General features: G+C 38.7%; 1 protein-coding gene across 2 annotated transcripts in view; it reads left to right on the top strand.

The window, feature by feature from the left end:
• Positions 1–17,363, top strand: part of CACHD1 (cache domain containing 1) — a 232,480-nt gene that overhangs the window by 123,725 nt on the left and 91,392 nt on the right. For both annotated transcript variants that reach the window (XM_040232671.1, XM_040232672.1), the window contains exon 3: positions 3,780–3,928. In XM_040232671.1, coding sequence (XP_040088605.1) covers positions 3,780–3,928 — 149 coding nt within the window. The remainder of the gene's footprint in view (positions 1–3,779; positions 3,929–17,363) is intronic.

The raw sequence follows: 17,363 nt of genomic DNA, 5'->3' as shown, positions 1-17,363 counted from the left end.
AATTTCATGACTGCAGTCACCATCTGCAGTGATTTGGGAGCCCAGAAAAATAAAGTCTGACACTGTTCCCACTGTTTCCCCATCTATTTCCCATGAAGTGATGGGACCAGATGCCATGATCTTTGTTTTCTGAATGTTCAGCTTTAAGCCAACCTTTTCACTCTCCTCTTTCACTTTCATCAAGAGGCTTTTTAGTTCCTCTTTACTTTCTGCCATAAGGGTGGTATCATCTGCATATCTGAGGTTATTGATATTTCTCCCGGCTATCTTGATTCCAGCTTGTGCTACTTCCAGCCCAGCGTTTCTCATGATGTACTCTGCATATAAGTTAAATAAGCAGGGTGACAATATACAGCCTTGACGTACTCCTTTTCCTATTTGGAACCAGTCTGTTGTTCCATGTCCAGTTCTAACTGTTGCTTCCTGACCTGCATATCGGTTTCTCAAGAGGCAGGTCAGGTGGTCTGGTATTCCCATTTCTTGAAGAATTTCCCACAGTTTATTGTGATCCACACAGTCAAAGGCTTTGGCATAGTCAAGAAAGCAGAAATAGATGTTTTTCTGGAACTCTCTTGCTGTTTTGATGATCCAGCGGATGTTGGCAATTTGATCTCTGGTTCCTCTGCCTTTTCTAAATCCAGCTTGAACATCTGGAAGTTCACGGTTCACATATTGCTGAAGCCTGGCTTGGAGAATTTTGAGCATTCCTTTACTAGTGTGTGAGATGAGTGCAATTGTGCAGTAGTTTGAGCATTCTTTTGCATTGCCTTTCTTTGGGATTGGAATGAAAACTGACATTTTCCAGTCCTGTGGCCACTGCTGAGTTTTCCAAATTTGCTGGCATATTGAGTGCAGCACTTTCACAGCATCATCTTTCAGCATTTGAAATAGCTCAACTGGAATTCCATCACCTCCACTAGCTTTGTTCGTAGTGATGCTTTCTAAGGCCCACTTGACTTCACATTCCAGGATATCTGGCTCTAGGTGAGTGATCATACCATTGTGATTATCTGGGTCGTGAAGATCTTTTTTGTACAGTTCTTCTGTGTATTCTTGCCACGTCTTCTTAATATCTTAATTAGGTCCATACCATTTCTGCCCTTTATTGTGCCCATCTTTGCAGGAAATGTTCCCTTGTTATCTCTAATTTTCTTGAAGAGATCTCTAGTCTTTCGCATTCTGTTCTTTTCCTCTATTTCTTTGCATTGATCTCTGAGGAAGGCTTTCTTATCTCTTCTTGCTATTCCTGGAACTCTGCATTCAGATGCTTATATCTTTCCTTTTCTCCTTTGCTTTTCACCTCTCTTCTTTTCACAGCTATTTGTAAGGCCTCCCCAGACAGCCATTTTGCTTTTTTGCATTTCTTTTCCATGGGGATGGTCTTGATCCCTGTCTCCTGTACAATGTCACGAACCTCATTCCATAGTTCATCAGGCACTCTATCTATCAGATCTAGTCCCTTAAGTCTATTTATCACTTCCACTGTATAATCATAAGGGATTTGATTTAGATCATACCTGAATGGTCTAGTGGTTTTCCCTACTTTCTTCAATTTCAGTCTGAATTTGGCAATAAGGAGTTCATGATCTGAGCCACAGTCAGCTCCCGGTCTTGTTTTTGTTGACTGTATAGAGCTTCTCCATCTTTGGCTGCAAAGAATATAATCAATCTGATTTCGGTGTGACCATCTGGTGATGTCCATGTGCACAGTCTTCTCTTGCGTTGTTGGAAGAGGGTGTTTGCTATGACCAGTGTGTTCTCTTGGAAAAACTCTTAGCCATTTTTCCCCCTGCTTCATTCCATATTCCAAGGCCAAATTTGCCTGTTACTCCAGGTGTTTCTTGACTTCCTACTTTTGCATTCCAGTCCCCTAGAATGAATAGGACATCTTTTTGGGGTGTTAGTTCTAAAAGGTCTTGTAGGTCTTCATAGAACCGTTCAACTTCAGCTTCTTCAGTGTACTGGTTGGGGCATAGACTTGGATTACTGAGATATAAAATGGTTTGCCTTGGAAACGAACAGAGATCATCTGTCGTTTTTGAGATTGTATCCAAGTACTGCATTTCGGACTCTCTTGTTGACCATGATGGCTACTCCATTTCTTCTAAGGGATTTCTGCCCACAGTAGTAGATATAATGGTCATCTGAGTTAAATTCCCCCATTCCAGTCCATTTTAGTTCACTGATTCCTAGAATGTTGATGTTCACTCTTGCCATCTCATTTGACCACTTCCAATTTGCCTTGATTCATGGACCTGACATTCCAGGTTCCTATGCAATATTGCTCTTTTCAGCATCGGACCTTGCTTCTACACCAGTCATATCCACAACTGGGTATTGTTTTTGCTTTGGCTCCATCCCTTCATTCTTTCTGGAGTTATTTCTCCACTGATCTCCAGTAGCATGTGCCAGTATCACTCTCCACCAAGTTATAACAACCAAAATTTGCCCCGAGAGGCAAAATCACCAGTGGGACATTTAAACCACGTTTGCACATTTTATTACAAAGACCTCAACAAGAATAATGTATGTTTTTTTTAAAAAAATAGTGAAAACTCTTAACTCAGGGAGTCGAGTTACAGGTGGGTATGTTAGTTTTTGAGACACACAGTTCCTCCTTTGAAAATGCTGAAGTGAATTTGAGCAACCTATTATCACATTAAACATTACACTCATACTCTTTTTCTGGTGTCTGGACATTTTTCTAAACTTTCTAGTGTGTACAGTATTTAACAAGGTTGAGAACCTCAGTTATTTAATTGAAACTCTGAAAGTGCCAGAGTGTCACTGGTACAAAATCAAAATGTTAAAGCAACTTGAAAGGAATAAATGAAGATATTCTGATTTGGCTCCATGTTCTCAGCTTGTAAGCTACTGGATTGTGTGCGATGCATGACCCAAAGGAGATGATTAGTTCTCCTCTAGTGTGCTGGTAATGAATAGCTCTACAAAACCAATTAGCTATAATTCTATCAGTCATTTCATTTGGGTAACATTTTGTTTAAGGGGAAGACAAATAACACTGTTTTCCTTGGAGATCTGTAGTTAAGCTGTGATATTTGGTGGGGACAATTGAGGAAAAAGCAGTCTGCTTAGCAATTTGCTTTTGCTATTCCCATGTGGAAGTGTATGATGATGTAGTGTTCTGTTAAGAAAGACATTTACCCATGTTCAATGTATAACAGACCAAATACAAGTCTATTTCTAACTATATATATATTATTTTTTATGGATGTCTGCACTGTACAGCTTCAGAGATTCTCCATTCACATGAAAGGCTGTGAATGGTGCCCCCTGGAGCTGTGTAACAGAACATACTGAATATCATTTCCCTTCGTGTATTTTCCTCCTTAAAAATCTGTGTGAATACAGAACTATGAATAGTGGCATTTTTTTCTTCCAGTCACTATTTTGCTCTGTAACCCCTAACACTCACTGCCATGTCAACAATAACATCAATAGGCTATTTTCTCTGCCCAGGGTATTTTTATGGATCGGTATTGTTGTATCTGAATTTGAACACATGGGTAGTTCTTAATGTATTTTTATCTATTATAAGATAGAAGTTATTATTTTACCACAGATAAAGTATTCTTCTGTGACTTTTGGGTATTTTGCAATTTTTATTTAACTTTACATAATGAAATAAGACATGAATATTTTTTGTTTTACCAGAAGTTTAATATAGACAGCTTGTGACAAAAATTAACGTATAGTTAAAAGTACAATGGGTTCCTGTCCTGGTCTTTTGATTAATTTTGCTTACTCTCATCCCACAGCTAGCCAAAAAAATCCGAGAGAAGTTCAACCGTTACTTGGATGTTGTCAACCGGAATAAGCAAGTTGTGGAAGCATCCTACACAGCTCACCTGACCTCTCCCCTAACTGCGATTCAAGACTGCTGTACTATCCCACCTTCCATGATGGAGTAAGGCTTGGAAATTTTTGTTGTTTAAGCCAGGAATTAAACTGCCTTCCATTCATATTTAAAATACCTATTTGTTTATTACAAAATGTATTTCTATCTTAAATAAGCCCTTTACTTTTATAGAAGTGTGACTATATGCAGGAATTTCCTGGATCTTCCCTGCTTACCTTTTTGTCAAGCTGGAGTCTAGGTTCAGAAATATCAAATATTGTTTGAGTCCAGAGTTGACTAAGTCTAGAAAATTGCAAGCATTTTTTCATGAGTTAACTCATGTGTCATGAATAAGACACTCTCACTGATTGAGCTGATTTGCCTAATTTAAGGGACTGCCTTTTATCCTTGGCACATTGGTAGCAAAAATTCCCATATCAGCCCTGGGTGTTCATTGGAAGGGCTGATGTTGAAGCTGAAACTCCAATACTTTGGCCACCTGATGTGAAGAGCTGTCTCATTTGAAAAGACCCTGATGCTGGGAAAGATTGAGGGCAAGAGGAGAAGGGGACGACAGAGGATAAGATGATTGGATGGCATCACCGACTCAGTGGACGTGGGTTTGGACATGGGTTTCCAGTAGTTGGTGAGGGACAGGGAGGCCTGGCATGCTGCAGTTCATGGGGTCGCAAACAGTCGGACATGACTGAGTGAGTGAACTGAACTGAACATCCTTTATATCCTTAAAACTACCAAGGTGGATGTGGCTTCAGATAATATTGAAACAGAATGGTTGAGGATATTTTTACTGACATAGTGATATTTGTATCTGGTTGAGGATATTTCATTTATTGGCATATGTGTGTGTTAGTTGCTCAATTGTGTCTGACTCTTTACAACCCCATAGACTGAAGCCCGCCAGGCTCCTCTCCCCTTGCAATGCTCCAAGCATGAACATTGGAGTGGGTAGTCATTCCCTTCTCCAGGGGATCTTCCCAACCCAAGGATCAAACCTGGGTCTCCCACATTTCAGGCAGATTCTTTACCATCTGAGCCACCAGAGAAGCCCTTCATTGGCGTGAAAGTAAGTGAAGTTGCTCAGTCGTGTCCAGCTCTTTGCGACCCCGTGGACTGTAGCCCACCAGGCTTCTCCGTCCATGGGATTCTCCAGGCAAGAATACTGGAGTGGCTTGCCATTTCCTTCTCCAGGGGATCTTCCTGACCCAGGGATTGAACCCAGGTTTCCCGCATTGCAGGCAGAGGCTTTAACTTCTGAGCCACCAGGGAGGCCCCTTCATTGGCATAGTGATATTTATATCTGGAGGGGTATAGGGTTATATGATGCTGGAAATTCTAGAGGAAAGAACACTTATTTCGAGGTACAAAGATTTTGACTTGGTCTCTAATTAGCTGAGTAGCCATAATCTAGTTAATGTTCTATTTTTATATGCAGTTTTCTATCAGTGGATAATAATCTTCATTATACCAAGTTAGAATTGGCTATTTAGAATGACTAAAAGAAGTTAACATACTCTAAAATTATGAGTGTAAAAGTTACCATATCTAGTGTGTATCACTCTTCTTTTTGCATAATAAGTGCTCTTAAAGCTATGCAAAGGATGGAAACAACACAATTCTTTGGTAGTTAAATGATGCTTTGCTTCTACAAAGAAGTTTTTACTGATTATATTTTCTTGGTGGGCTATGTAGGTAACCGAGCATGCTCAGGTCATTTTATTTCTCCATCTGTATGATATTAAGACGAGACTTGCTCTCTGGCTTACCAGTGTGCAACCTAGAGAAGCTCATAGTAGCTGTTTATTAACCTAAACAGAAAGTATATACATTTTGGAATGAAACTGTCCAGATATGAATATTAACTCCAGGAGTTGGTATTTAGGGGGTGTCAGATAGGTGACAACTTTAACTGAGCCTTTCTTCACCCCTAGAAAGGAAATAATAATGAGTATTTCACAGGATATTGTGAGCATTTTTTGAAATCATATAAGAAAGTACTTTGCAAATTGTAATGTTCTGAGCAAATATATGCTTTCCTATCATAGTGAACATTTCAGTTTTTGTTTATTAGGTTTAATCAAAGAAATTCTTTTTTATAGTCGAGGCATTGGTAACTTAATGTTTTCAACAGTTTGCCTCTAATCTAAAAATAAAATAAGAGTCCACTGGGCTTTAAACCAAAGGAAAAAAAATCATTTCCTGACTGAGAAAAAAAGATAGGATAGTAAAGGAGAAGTCCTTACAGCTAGAATTACACTTAAAACATTGGTTCTCAACTAAGATGATTTCCACTCCCCTTCATCCCCAGGGAGATTTGGCAGTATCTGGAAACATGTTCAGTTGTCACAGTTGGAAGGTGGAAACAGTTGCTCCTAGTGAGGAGAGGCCAGGGATGCTGTAAACATCCTGCAATGCACAGGACAGTCCTCCAAAGAATTATCTGCCTCTAAATGTTAGTGGTGCAGAAGTTGCCTCAAAAGACAGGAGATCTTCATGAAATTTCTAAGTGGAACATGGGTCTAGGTGAAGCAAAAAGCTTGAATTGACTGACGTCTACTTGTAAATCTACCCAATATGTCACCTTTCCATTTTTTTCCCACCTCATGAATTTCTATTAATGTTTCAACAAGCAATATAACCATTTGTCTCACTCCATAGCTTCCTATAACCTCTTTTTTTTCCCCTCTCCTTCTTTACCTTTGCCCCTGGAAGAATTCATTGTTCCCTCATGTTTGTTCCCATAGTGAGTTTCCGTCACCTCTATTACAGTGCAGAACCGAATGGACCACATGTTGCTGTAGGTACGCCTCCCCAACTCTTCTGGGCAAGGATTACAGCTCGTCCATTTTCATCCCAGTGCCTCACAATTGTATTTGATTACTATGTGCTGGAATCTGAAATGACTTGAATATGGGGATGAGTCAGGGGTGAGAAATTAAACTATTATTGGGTGGGACCAAATACTGAACATAATTAAACAGTGAGAGCAAACCGTGACACAGCAGAGAGGTGCTCTGGTTCCTCAAAGCAGAGAAGTATACCAGATGGATAGCTTCACTGAGGATTCTTTGTGCGTACTGGGGAACTCCTTTTCAGTTCAGTCGTTAGGACTCCACACTTCCATTTCCAGGGCCGCAGGTTTGATCCCTGGTAAGGAAACTAAGACCCCCGCAAGCTGCATGGCATGGGGAAAAGAGGTGTCCCTCTTGGACCTAGGGATTATCATACTAAGTGAAGTAAGTTAGAGAAAGACAAATACTGCACAATAGCACTTACACGTGGAATCTAAAAAAATGATACAAATGAATTTATTTACAAAACAAATACACTCACAGTCATAGAAGACAAATTTATGGTGACCAAAGGGGAAAGGGAGAGAGGGATAAACTGGGAGTATGGGATTAAGAGATACTACCGTGTATAAAGTAAACAACAAGGATTTACTGTATAACGTAATACCTTGTAATAGCCTATACAATGGAAAAGAATCACAAAAAAAGATATATACCTGAATCACTTTGTACACTTGAAACTAACACAATATTGTGAATCAGCTATACTTCAATTTTCTTTTTTAAAAAATGTGCATCTTGTTTGATTTGGTCATTTGGAGGAATATTTCAAAGAATAAAGACATGTTTGTAAAGATAAATTTGTTTAAAAAGTCATTGTAATGCCATTTAGAATAGAGAATATTGTAAATATTCTAAATTTCTAATAATAAGTTAATGAAATTATATCCCATGCATAAAAGTGATAACATAAGATGTAACCATGCCATAGAATAGAATTTTCTGCCTTGTGAAAATGGCGCTACCTGCTTACACACATGTTTACTTTGAAGGTTTAGAAAGACTTACCTCAGAATGTTTTAGAGTAAAGACAGTGATTTACATTTTGAATATGCTGAGATAAGGGTTGAAGTCTGAAATGCAGGTCATCCAGACGTTCAGCAATAACCAGTGATCTGCCTTTAAATGAATATAATAAAATATAAAGTTAGTTTCTGCCCTCCAGGAATCTCTCATTTAGTTCAGTTTGACATCTAAGAGACTCGAATTACACTCCTAATGTGCTGGGCAAGCAGGTTAGTACTCCTCTAAATGCTGGACTTGTGTTGAATGCAGAAACACTGTGGAGCTGCAATGCAGTCTTCTCTCCTCACTAGGAGTAGTTGACAGAGCCAGGAACTGCCATTTGGGGTGAATCTTGTACAACCAGAGCAGTTCTCATGATAAAGCTGAGCAATCAGAAGATATATGGATGACAAAAAACATGTTCCCTCTAGCGACATCTTAAACAAAGATCTGATCACAACAGTCTGCAGCTGAAAATGGCAAGTGACAACTACCATTCTCTTAGACAGAGTCTTCTTGGCTTAGCAAAAGGCTCTCTTACCAGGGAATGTATGTAGGAATTTTTGCAGTGAACACTGAGCTGATGCTTTTCTAGCCATTGACTAAACACAAACACTTTTTAAAATTAAAAGGGCCTCTTACCTTTTTAATGAAGGTTCAAATATGGGAAGAGTTAATAGTAAGTTATTGTTGTAAATCAGGGTTGGAATCCTTAGCGGCCCCTTTTCCAGTTTCTCATAAAATGCTTTAATCTACATTTTCTAACTGTTGTGTTATCCTACTGAGAACATTTTCAGTTCTCTCTTTCTTATATTTCAATCCTTCTGAAAAAGTCTACATTTTAAGTCTCAGGGAGTTCATGTTGGAATTAAATGCAGAAAGGAAGAACTGCCAGTCTTGGGAAGCGATTTAAGAACATGACTAAGAACAGTTTATATTATGCTCTATGTCAAGATAATGTTTTTTCTCTTATGGAAATAACATAAAATTTCTTTTTAAAATAAATACACCTAAATTTTAAAATGCATTAATTTAAATGAAAATATTAAGTGAATGTAACCAAAGCCTTAAAGATAATTGATGTAAATAACTACTGAAGTTAATGAAAACTGGACTGAAGATTGTTGAGAAAAATCCTTCTAAATTTTAAGATTTTACCATTCTATAAAGCAAACTCTTTATACCCATGAACTGGCCACGTGCATTTATGATAATATTGCCATTACAATAAACATAAGCAACTGGACTTGAAATAAGGGATTGTTAGTTTTACATCTGGATCTCAGCATTCAAAAAACTAAGATCATGGCATCCAGTCCCATCACTTCATGGCCAATAGATGAGGAAACAATGGAAGCAGGCAGATTTAATTTTCTTGGGCTCCAAATCACTGCAGACGGTGACTGCAGCCATGAAATTAAAAGACACATACTCCTTGAAAGAAAGGCTATGAGAAACCTAGACACTGTATTAGAAAGCAGACACATCACTTTGCTGACAAGGTCCATATAGTCAAAGCTATGGTTTTTCCAGTAGTCACGTATGCATGTGTAAGTTGGACCATAAAGAAAGCTGAGCACCAAAGAATTGATGTTTTCAAATTGTGGTGCTGAAGAAGACTCCAACAGAGGACGAGATGGTTGGATGGGATTATTGACTCAATGGACATGAGTTTGAGCAAACTCCAGGAGACTGTGAAGGACAGGGAAGCCTGGCGTGATACAGTTCATGGGGTTGCAAAAAGTCAGATATGAACAACATTCTTAAATATTTAGGCCCTGTAAACATTTTAAAAATGTAACACTGACCCAAGAGCACTTAAGGTATTTATTACTAACATTGTGTCTGTAGCTCATTGAACTGCTTCTCCAGTTTTATTAAAGACAAGTTACCTGGCCAATATTTTTATGATTGATTTTTTTATCCAATTACTAATTTTTATTTTTTAGGCCTAGAATTTTATTTTTAGTGATATATAATCCATATTTCATTTTTGTCACTAAAACTTGATAGTGGTTTTTCTTCTTTTTTTTCCTTTTGACCACACCACAGCGCACATGGGCTCTTAGTTCCCTGACAGGGATCAAGGCCATGCCTCCTGCAGTGGGAATGCAGAGTCTTAACTACTGGACCACCAGGAAGTCTCATGATAATGCATATTAAAAAAAAAAAAAAAAAAGATAAAATGCCCAGTTCTGAAGAGAGAGAATATTCTTTTATAGAATATTCTACAGAATACACCCTGAAGGTTATACTGTGATGACTACAGAGAGAACCTGCAAAGCAGCAGAAAATTGATTTTTCAGATGATTTTGATACTTTCCTTCTCAGACCCGTCAGCTTTTCTTACTCAGGAATCCTAGAAATTAATTATTTTGTACAGAGTCCTGTATAGTGATTAGATATTCCATCAATATTTACTGAAGGAATGATCTGAAGAATTGATATTGTCTAATGCGAGGGGGACAGGCTATGACTTAATCTACAGCAAACTCATTTTCAGTGGTATCACTTTAACAGCATAATTTTGAGAATGAGTTTATTTACTCATAGAATTTGATTAATAGCTCCTTTTGTGTTTTAGAGGGTTAGGTAAGGAGGGTCCATAAGATCCTGGGCTCCCTTGCAAGGATTGCATACACGTAAAAACACATCATACTGCTCATGACTATATCTCACCTACAGATGTGTTTTCCTTGGCCCCACCGGATATTTTAAAGATTTTTAAATACGTTTTTTAATTTGTTGGCAACATTTAAACTTCGGGGGAATTACCAAATTTCTGTTCTCTCTAACTTCAGAAGATAGGACAGTGGTGAGTCTACATCCCCCTGGGTGAAGTCAGCGCCTGTGAAGAGCAGCTCCCTTTGAAGACATGGCCTGTATTCTCCCCTTCCCCACAGTCTCTGCTACTCCCTATTGCTTCACACCCAACCCATTCCCCTAACTTTCATTACCTACTTGGCCCACATTAGCATGTGGTTTTGCAGCTCCCAATCTGAGAATATATAATATTAATAAATTTTATAAATGTCTTATCCATGTGCCTTCCCTGATATGCCATCTTAAACATACATGTTTGTTCTGTCACATTTATATATAGTCCCCTTTTGCATATACCAAAAATATCTGTTTCTGAAACCTGCCACAGAAATGGGAATGTGCTCTGCAAGCCAGTCAATAATCTTGTCTTCGACATCTCTTAATTCCATTTTTCTCCTCCTCCCTTCCTCAGTTTCTTCTGTAGGTGTTCCTGTCTCATGGTGTTCTTATTTTTTATTTTTAATGTCTTTATTTAAGAAGACTGGTAGAGTGCAATGGGTAAACCAGGGAGGAAATCCTGGGAAGATGAATTCAGATTTTTATTCTTTTTTGTGTCTCCAAATAGAAGTCAGTTCTCTTATCCTCACTCAACTAATGTTGGCTAATTGAATAGTTATTGTGGGAATAGGCATGAAGGCATTTGTATGTTCACATTTTAAGTTCCTGAAGTATCGTTGACATGGGAACTAGAAATAAGTTACTCGGAGAGTTATTTTTAATTTTGATGATTAATATGTTGACTCAGAATGTTCAGATTCCTGTATTACTCTCCTTAGGATCCTCTAGGGACTTCAGAGCATGAGATCACAGTTTATGATTGCTTTTTTTTTTTTGAAGGATAATTGCTTTACATAATTTTGTTGTTTTCTATCAAGTCTCAACATGAATCAGCTATAGGTATACATATATCCCCTCCCTTTTGAACCTCCCTCCCATCTCCCTCCCCATCCCACCCCTCTAGGTTGATACAGAGCCCCTGTTTGAGTTTCCTTAGACATACAGCCAATTCCCATTGGCTATGTATTTTGCATATGGTAATGTTAAGTTTCCATGTTACTCTTTCCATACATCTCACCCTCTTCTCCCCTCTCCCCATGTCCATAAGTCTGTTCTCTATGTCTGTTTCTCCACTGCTGCCCTGTAAGTAAATTCTTCAGTACCATTTTTCTAGATTCTGTATATATGCATTAGAATACAATATTTATCTTTCTCTTTCTGACTTACTTCACTCTGTATGATATGTTCTAGGTTCATCCACCTGATTAGAACTGACTCAAAGATGTTCCTTTTATGGCTGAGTAATATTCCTTTGTGTATATGTAACACAACTTCTTTATCCATTTATCTGTTCATGGATATCTTAAGTTGCTTCCATGTTCTAGCTATTGTAAATAGTGCTGCAGTGAATAATCGGATACATGTGTCTTTTTCAATTTTGGTTTCCTCAGGGTATATGCCTAGGAGTATGATTGCTGGATCATCTGGTGGTTTTATTTCTAGTTTTCTAAGGAATCTCTATACCATCTTCCATTTGCCTTTTTAAAAACTGAACTGAAACATGAGCTTTGTTTCATTTTTAAAAGGAGGTAAGCCTCTTTTTCGGAGAAGGCAATGGCACTCCACTCCAGTACTCTTGCCTGAAAAATCCCATGGACGGAGAAGCCTGGTGGGCTGCAGTCCATGGGTCGCTAAGAGTCGGACACGACTGAGTGACTTCACTTTCACTTTTCACTTTCATGCATTGGAGAAGGAAATGGCAACCCACTCCAGTGTTCTTGCCTGGAGAATCCCAGGGATGGGGGAGCTTGGTGGGAGGCCATCTATGGGGTCACACAGAGTCGGACACGACTGAAGCAACTTAGCAGCAGCAGCAGCAAGTCTCTTTTTAAATATTTCATTTTTAAATCAATTCAGTCTCTACCGTGGTAGCAAAAAATATCTTAAGTGGTAAAGATATTTTTCCTTTCATTTTTAATTCAGCTGAGATATAGATTATATCATAGGAATATGGTCTTAAGACCAGATGGCCATCTGTTCTACCTGTTTGCTGTGTAATCTTAGAAAATTCACCTAACCTTTTTAGTCCTTAGTTTCCTCAACTGTAAGCTGAACAGTTTGCACTATACTCCAGACAGCCAATGCTCAAGATTCATTATGGACAACTTTTCCTGCTGCTCAAATTTGTAAATTCTAGATTGATTAGGTAATTTTCTTCATGCTTTTGAGAGCAATCTGGCGGGTGGGGTGGGGAGGGAGATGATATTATGCAATAAGACCTACAAAGGTTACATTACTCATTCATTGATTTAAAAAAGTAAACATTTATGCAGGTCAGGAAGCAACAGTTAGAACTGGACATGGTTCTAAATAGGAAAAGGAGTACATCAAGGCTGTATATTGTCACCCTGCTTATTTAACTTATATGCAGAGTACATCATGAGAAATGCTGGGCTGGATGAGGCACAAGCTGGAATCAAGATTGCCAGGAGAAATCTCAGTAACCTCAGATATGCAGATGACACCACTCTTATGGCAGAAAGCAAAGAACTAAAAAGCATCTTGATGAAAGTGAAAGAGGAGAGTGAAAAAGTTGGATTAAAGCTGAACATTCAGAAACCTAAGATCATGGCATCCGGTCCCATCATTTTAGGGGAAATAGATGGGGAAACAGTGGAAACAGTGACAGACTTTATTTTGGGGGGCTCCAAAATCACTGCAGATGGTGACCGCAGCCAAGAAATTAAAAGACGCTTACTCCTTGGAAGGAAAGTTATGACCAACTTAGCATATTCAAAAGCAGAGACATTGCTTTGCCACCAAAGGTCCATCTAGTCAAGGCTATGGTTTTTCCAGTAGTCATGTATAGATGTGAGAGTTGGACTATAAAGAAAGATGAGTGCCAAAGAATTGATGCTTTTGAACTGTGATGGAGAAGACTTTTGAAAGTCCTTTGGACTGCAAGGAGATCCAACCAGTCCATCCTAAAGGAGATCAGTCCTGAGTGTTCATTAGAAGGACTGATGTTGAAGCTGAAACTCCAATACTTTGGCCACCTGATGCGAAGAACTAACTCATTTGAAAACACCCTGATGCTGGGAAAGATTGAAGGCGGGAGGAGAAGGGGACTATAGAGGATGAAATGGTTGGATGGTATCACCGACCAATGGATATGAGTTTGGGTGAACTCTGGGAGTTGGTGATGGACAGGGAGGCCTGGTGTGCTGCAGTCCATGGGGTTATGAAAAGTCGGACATGACTGAGCAACTGAACTGAAACATTTATGAGATGGTTTATGGGAGAAGCGTTTCAGCTGAATCATGGTGTAGGAAAAGGATGTTCACATATAGGGATATGGATGGAGGGAGAGCTTTCCAGGAGAGGAAGGTCAATTTAAAGAAAGCCCCACAGAAGGAAATGGCCAGGAGCACTGATAAGGATCTCTTATTGGGAAAAGTGATGGAAAAGGCAGCTGAGAAGTTGAATTAATATTAGCTCATAGAGAACCTCAGATACTAGAATGAATAACTGAACTTCATTCAGGAGAATTTAAGCTTTGTAAATGAAACGAAGCACAATTCATCTCTTGCTGCCATGTGTCTTTAACGCATAGTAGACACTCAGTAGGGCTTCCCAGGTGGCTGAGTGGTAAAGAACTCACCTGCCAATGCAGTAGACCCAAGAGACGTGTGTTTGATCCTGGAGTCAGGAAAATCCCCTGGAGGAGGAAATGGAAACTCACTCCAGTATTCTTTCTAGGTGAATCCCATAGCCAGAGGAGCCTGGCAGGCTACAGGCCATAGGGTCGCAAAGAGTCAGACGTGACTGAGCATCTGAGTACTGTACTGTAGACACTTAAGTAAATAGTAGTTGTTTGAGAGAATTTAACATTTTAGAAAAGAAACGATGATCCTCTTTTAGGAGATTTTACTTGTTTGCCATATAACAACTAGAAGACCTAGTCTGATTTCCTTTACATAGGCCATGAACAAGAGGGGCCTGGACTTGTCTGTTGGTGTTGGCTATGGGCTGCACACCACTACTGGCTGTTGGGAGAGGAAGGAATTGAAGGCAGCTAAGACTGATTCTGGGTAATTGTGAGAGTAGCTGATACCAGTTTCTAAGTCATATTTCTATTCTGTGTGCCCTTTATCTTTCTTCTGTCAACTTTGTATTCAGTACCTTGCTTGAACAGGTCCTCAATATATAATTGTGAAGAGAGTTCATGCATGGTAAGAAACCTGAGTTGGTCTTTAGTTTGAGTATAGGTAGTGATGATGATGTCAGAATTACTGAGATACTTTAACTCTAGGCAGAAATTCAAGTACTTTTATGTCCGTTCATGGTAGTCATCAATTTCACTTGAGTATTATTCCATTGTGCTAAGTTCTGATGGGATACTTAAGTTGCTGTTGACTCAGTTATCTCAGTTATTAGTTAACTGAATTGATAATGATAAGAATAATAATAGACATGAATAATTATTATAACAGTACTGATAATTGCATGCGGAGTGAGTTTAAGCACACAAAATTTCCAAATATCTGTGAATATATCACTTTTAACTCAATTTGTCTGTGTCATGTTCAAAGCAGTTAAGGTGCCAGACATTGCCTTAGACACTAGGTAAAGATGAATAAAATAGTTAGTACCTTAGGAGCTTAGAGGATGCAAAGTAAACTAAGTAGGCTGTGTCAAATGTCACGAAAAACCCAAAGACTCTTTTGAAGAAAGAGTGATTATGAATAGAGGTCTCTGTAGTTTGGTTGAAGAGTGGTAGCTGAGGTCTTCAAGAGTGGAATTCCTGCAGACAGATCTAGAAGAAGGAGGCTTCAGATCAGAAAACAGCAAAGCATCATGTAACTTGAGAGGGGAAGATACTGCTGAAACAGCCAAGAAGGGATGTATGTATGTGATGAGCTCAAAATCCGTGATCTACTGGACAGATTTCCACCGGAAAACAGGTTCAAAGCAAATAAACGCTGTGATCAGGTCTGAGATTTGGGCAGATTAAATCATTGGCAAGTGAGGGATAAATTTTGGTGGAGAGACTAGTTGCTTGTCATGTTGGGCCATTCCGATAATCTAGGAGAAAAGTGGTAATTCTTGGAGGAAAGACTGTAGGAAAATAAAAGATGTCCTGGGTGGTGGTACGTTACATAGAATATTGCGTGTAGACAGGAAGTATAGGGGCTTCCCTGGTGGCTCAGCAGTAAAGAATTTGCCTGCCAATGCAGGAGACACAGGTTCTATCCCTGGATCAGGAAGATCCCCTGAAGATGGAATAGCAACCCACTCCAGTATTCTTACCTGGAAAATTCCATGGAAGAGGAGCCTGGTGGGCTACAGTCGCAGAAGAGTCTGACATGACTTAACCACTAGATTTTATTGGAGATTTGGGTTGGAAGGAAGACTTTTAAAGACTATTCTAAATTTTAAATTGAACATCTCAGAGGGGAAGAATCTGTTAACCAACAAATGAAAATAAGAGCAAAAGGTATTTAGAAGGAAGATTTATTTAGTAGCAACATGCTGATTTTAAAAGTCACACGTAGATCATTCTTGGGAGAGATTTGGCAAGAAGTTGAATTTAGCATGTAGCATCATTTTATTTTCATCCCACAGATATTTTCACCCCCACAACTATGTTATATGCATGACATTTCAGAAGAGAGGACCAATTGCAAATGTATAGTTTTAATGTTGTGCTGATGCACATTTGGATTTGATGTTTCTAGGCGTAACAGCTGACCCATGTGTGGGCAAATCCTATTTTTTTTCCAGCCATATTTTAAGGTGTTTCACATGAAACAATAGTAAAAAATGTCTATGTACATCTTATTTTTTATTATTACTATTCACAGCCTGTGAATTAGCCAGGAGCTCTTACTGTAATGGTTTTATTCTTTTATCCTTTGGGTAACACAACATCCAATAAAGTGACAAGCATGGTTCTTGATACAAGTTTAATTTTATCAAAGTTTCTGGTCTTTTCCCAGGAAAGTGTATTTGTATTTTTGCCCTCAAAGTACTGAATGATGAATCTGTCTTTCAAGTGTTCTCCTTGTCTTATCTCACATATTCATCTCCAGTCCACTTAAAAATGATTATTACCTGCAGTCTGGTAAAATGTTACAGATACAGCCTGTATGGATATTGTTACCAGAAGGACTTGAGTCTAGTTAAGAATTCAACAAGGATTTTGCAGAATGCTTTACATTTCAGAAGGTTGATTCAGTTACAATATTTAACTTATGTAAAAGAGTTACATATGTTTAAACTTCAGTTAAATACTTTCTTCTATAAACATCATTTTACTAAAATTACATTCTTCCTATGATCTTCAGGACAGCCTGGTGGGGTACAATCCCTCTCCTCCATTTTGCACATGAGGATGAAGGCTCAGAGAGGTTGTGTCAAGACTCAGGGCAGCTGGGTGTAGAACCTAGGTTTCCTGATTCCAAACCATTTTTCTTTTAATGGTAAACTATTTTGACCAGTAGTAAAATTGAAATGGCTTATCTGCCAACTGAAATGCTGAACTATGTATTCCTTCTTAGAATTTCATTTGAGGCTATTGCATGACCCTCTAAAGTTTCTAAATTGGCTGAATATGAAGCTTCCACAGTCTGTTTAGTGTATTTCTCAGTCTTTTTTGTTTTGTTTTTTAAATTTTTTTAATTGAAGGATAATTGCTTTACAGAATTTTGTTGTTTTCTTGCAAATATCAACATGAATCAGCCACGGGTATACATATGTTCCCTCCCATCTCCCTCCCTACCCCACACTTCTAGGTTGTTACAGAGCCT

Source organism: Oryx dammah, unplaced genomic scaffold, assembly GCF_014754425.2.
Source record: "Oryx dammah isolate SB20612 unplaced genomic scaffold, SCBI_Odam_1.1 HiC_scaffold_28, whole genome shotgun sequence".
Taxonomy (NCBI): domain Eukaryota; kingdom Metazoa; phylum Chordata; class Mammalia; order Artiodactyla; family Bovidae; genus Oryx; species Oryx dammah.
This window is presented reverse-complemented; position numbering and strand designations above follow the sequence as displayed.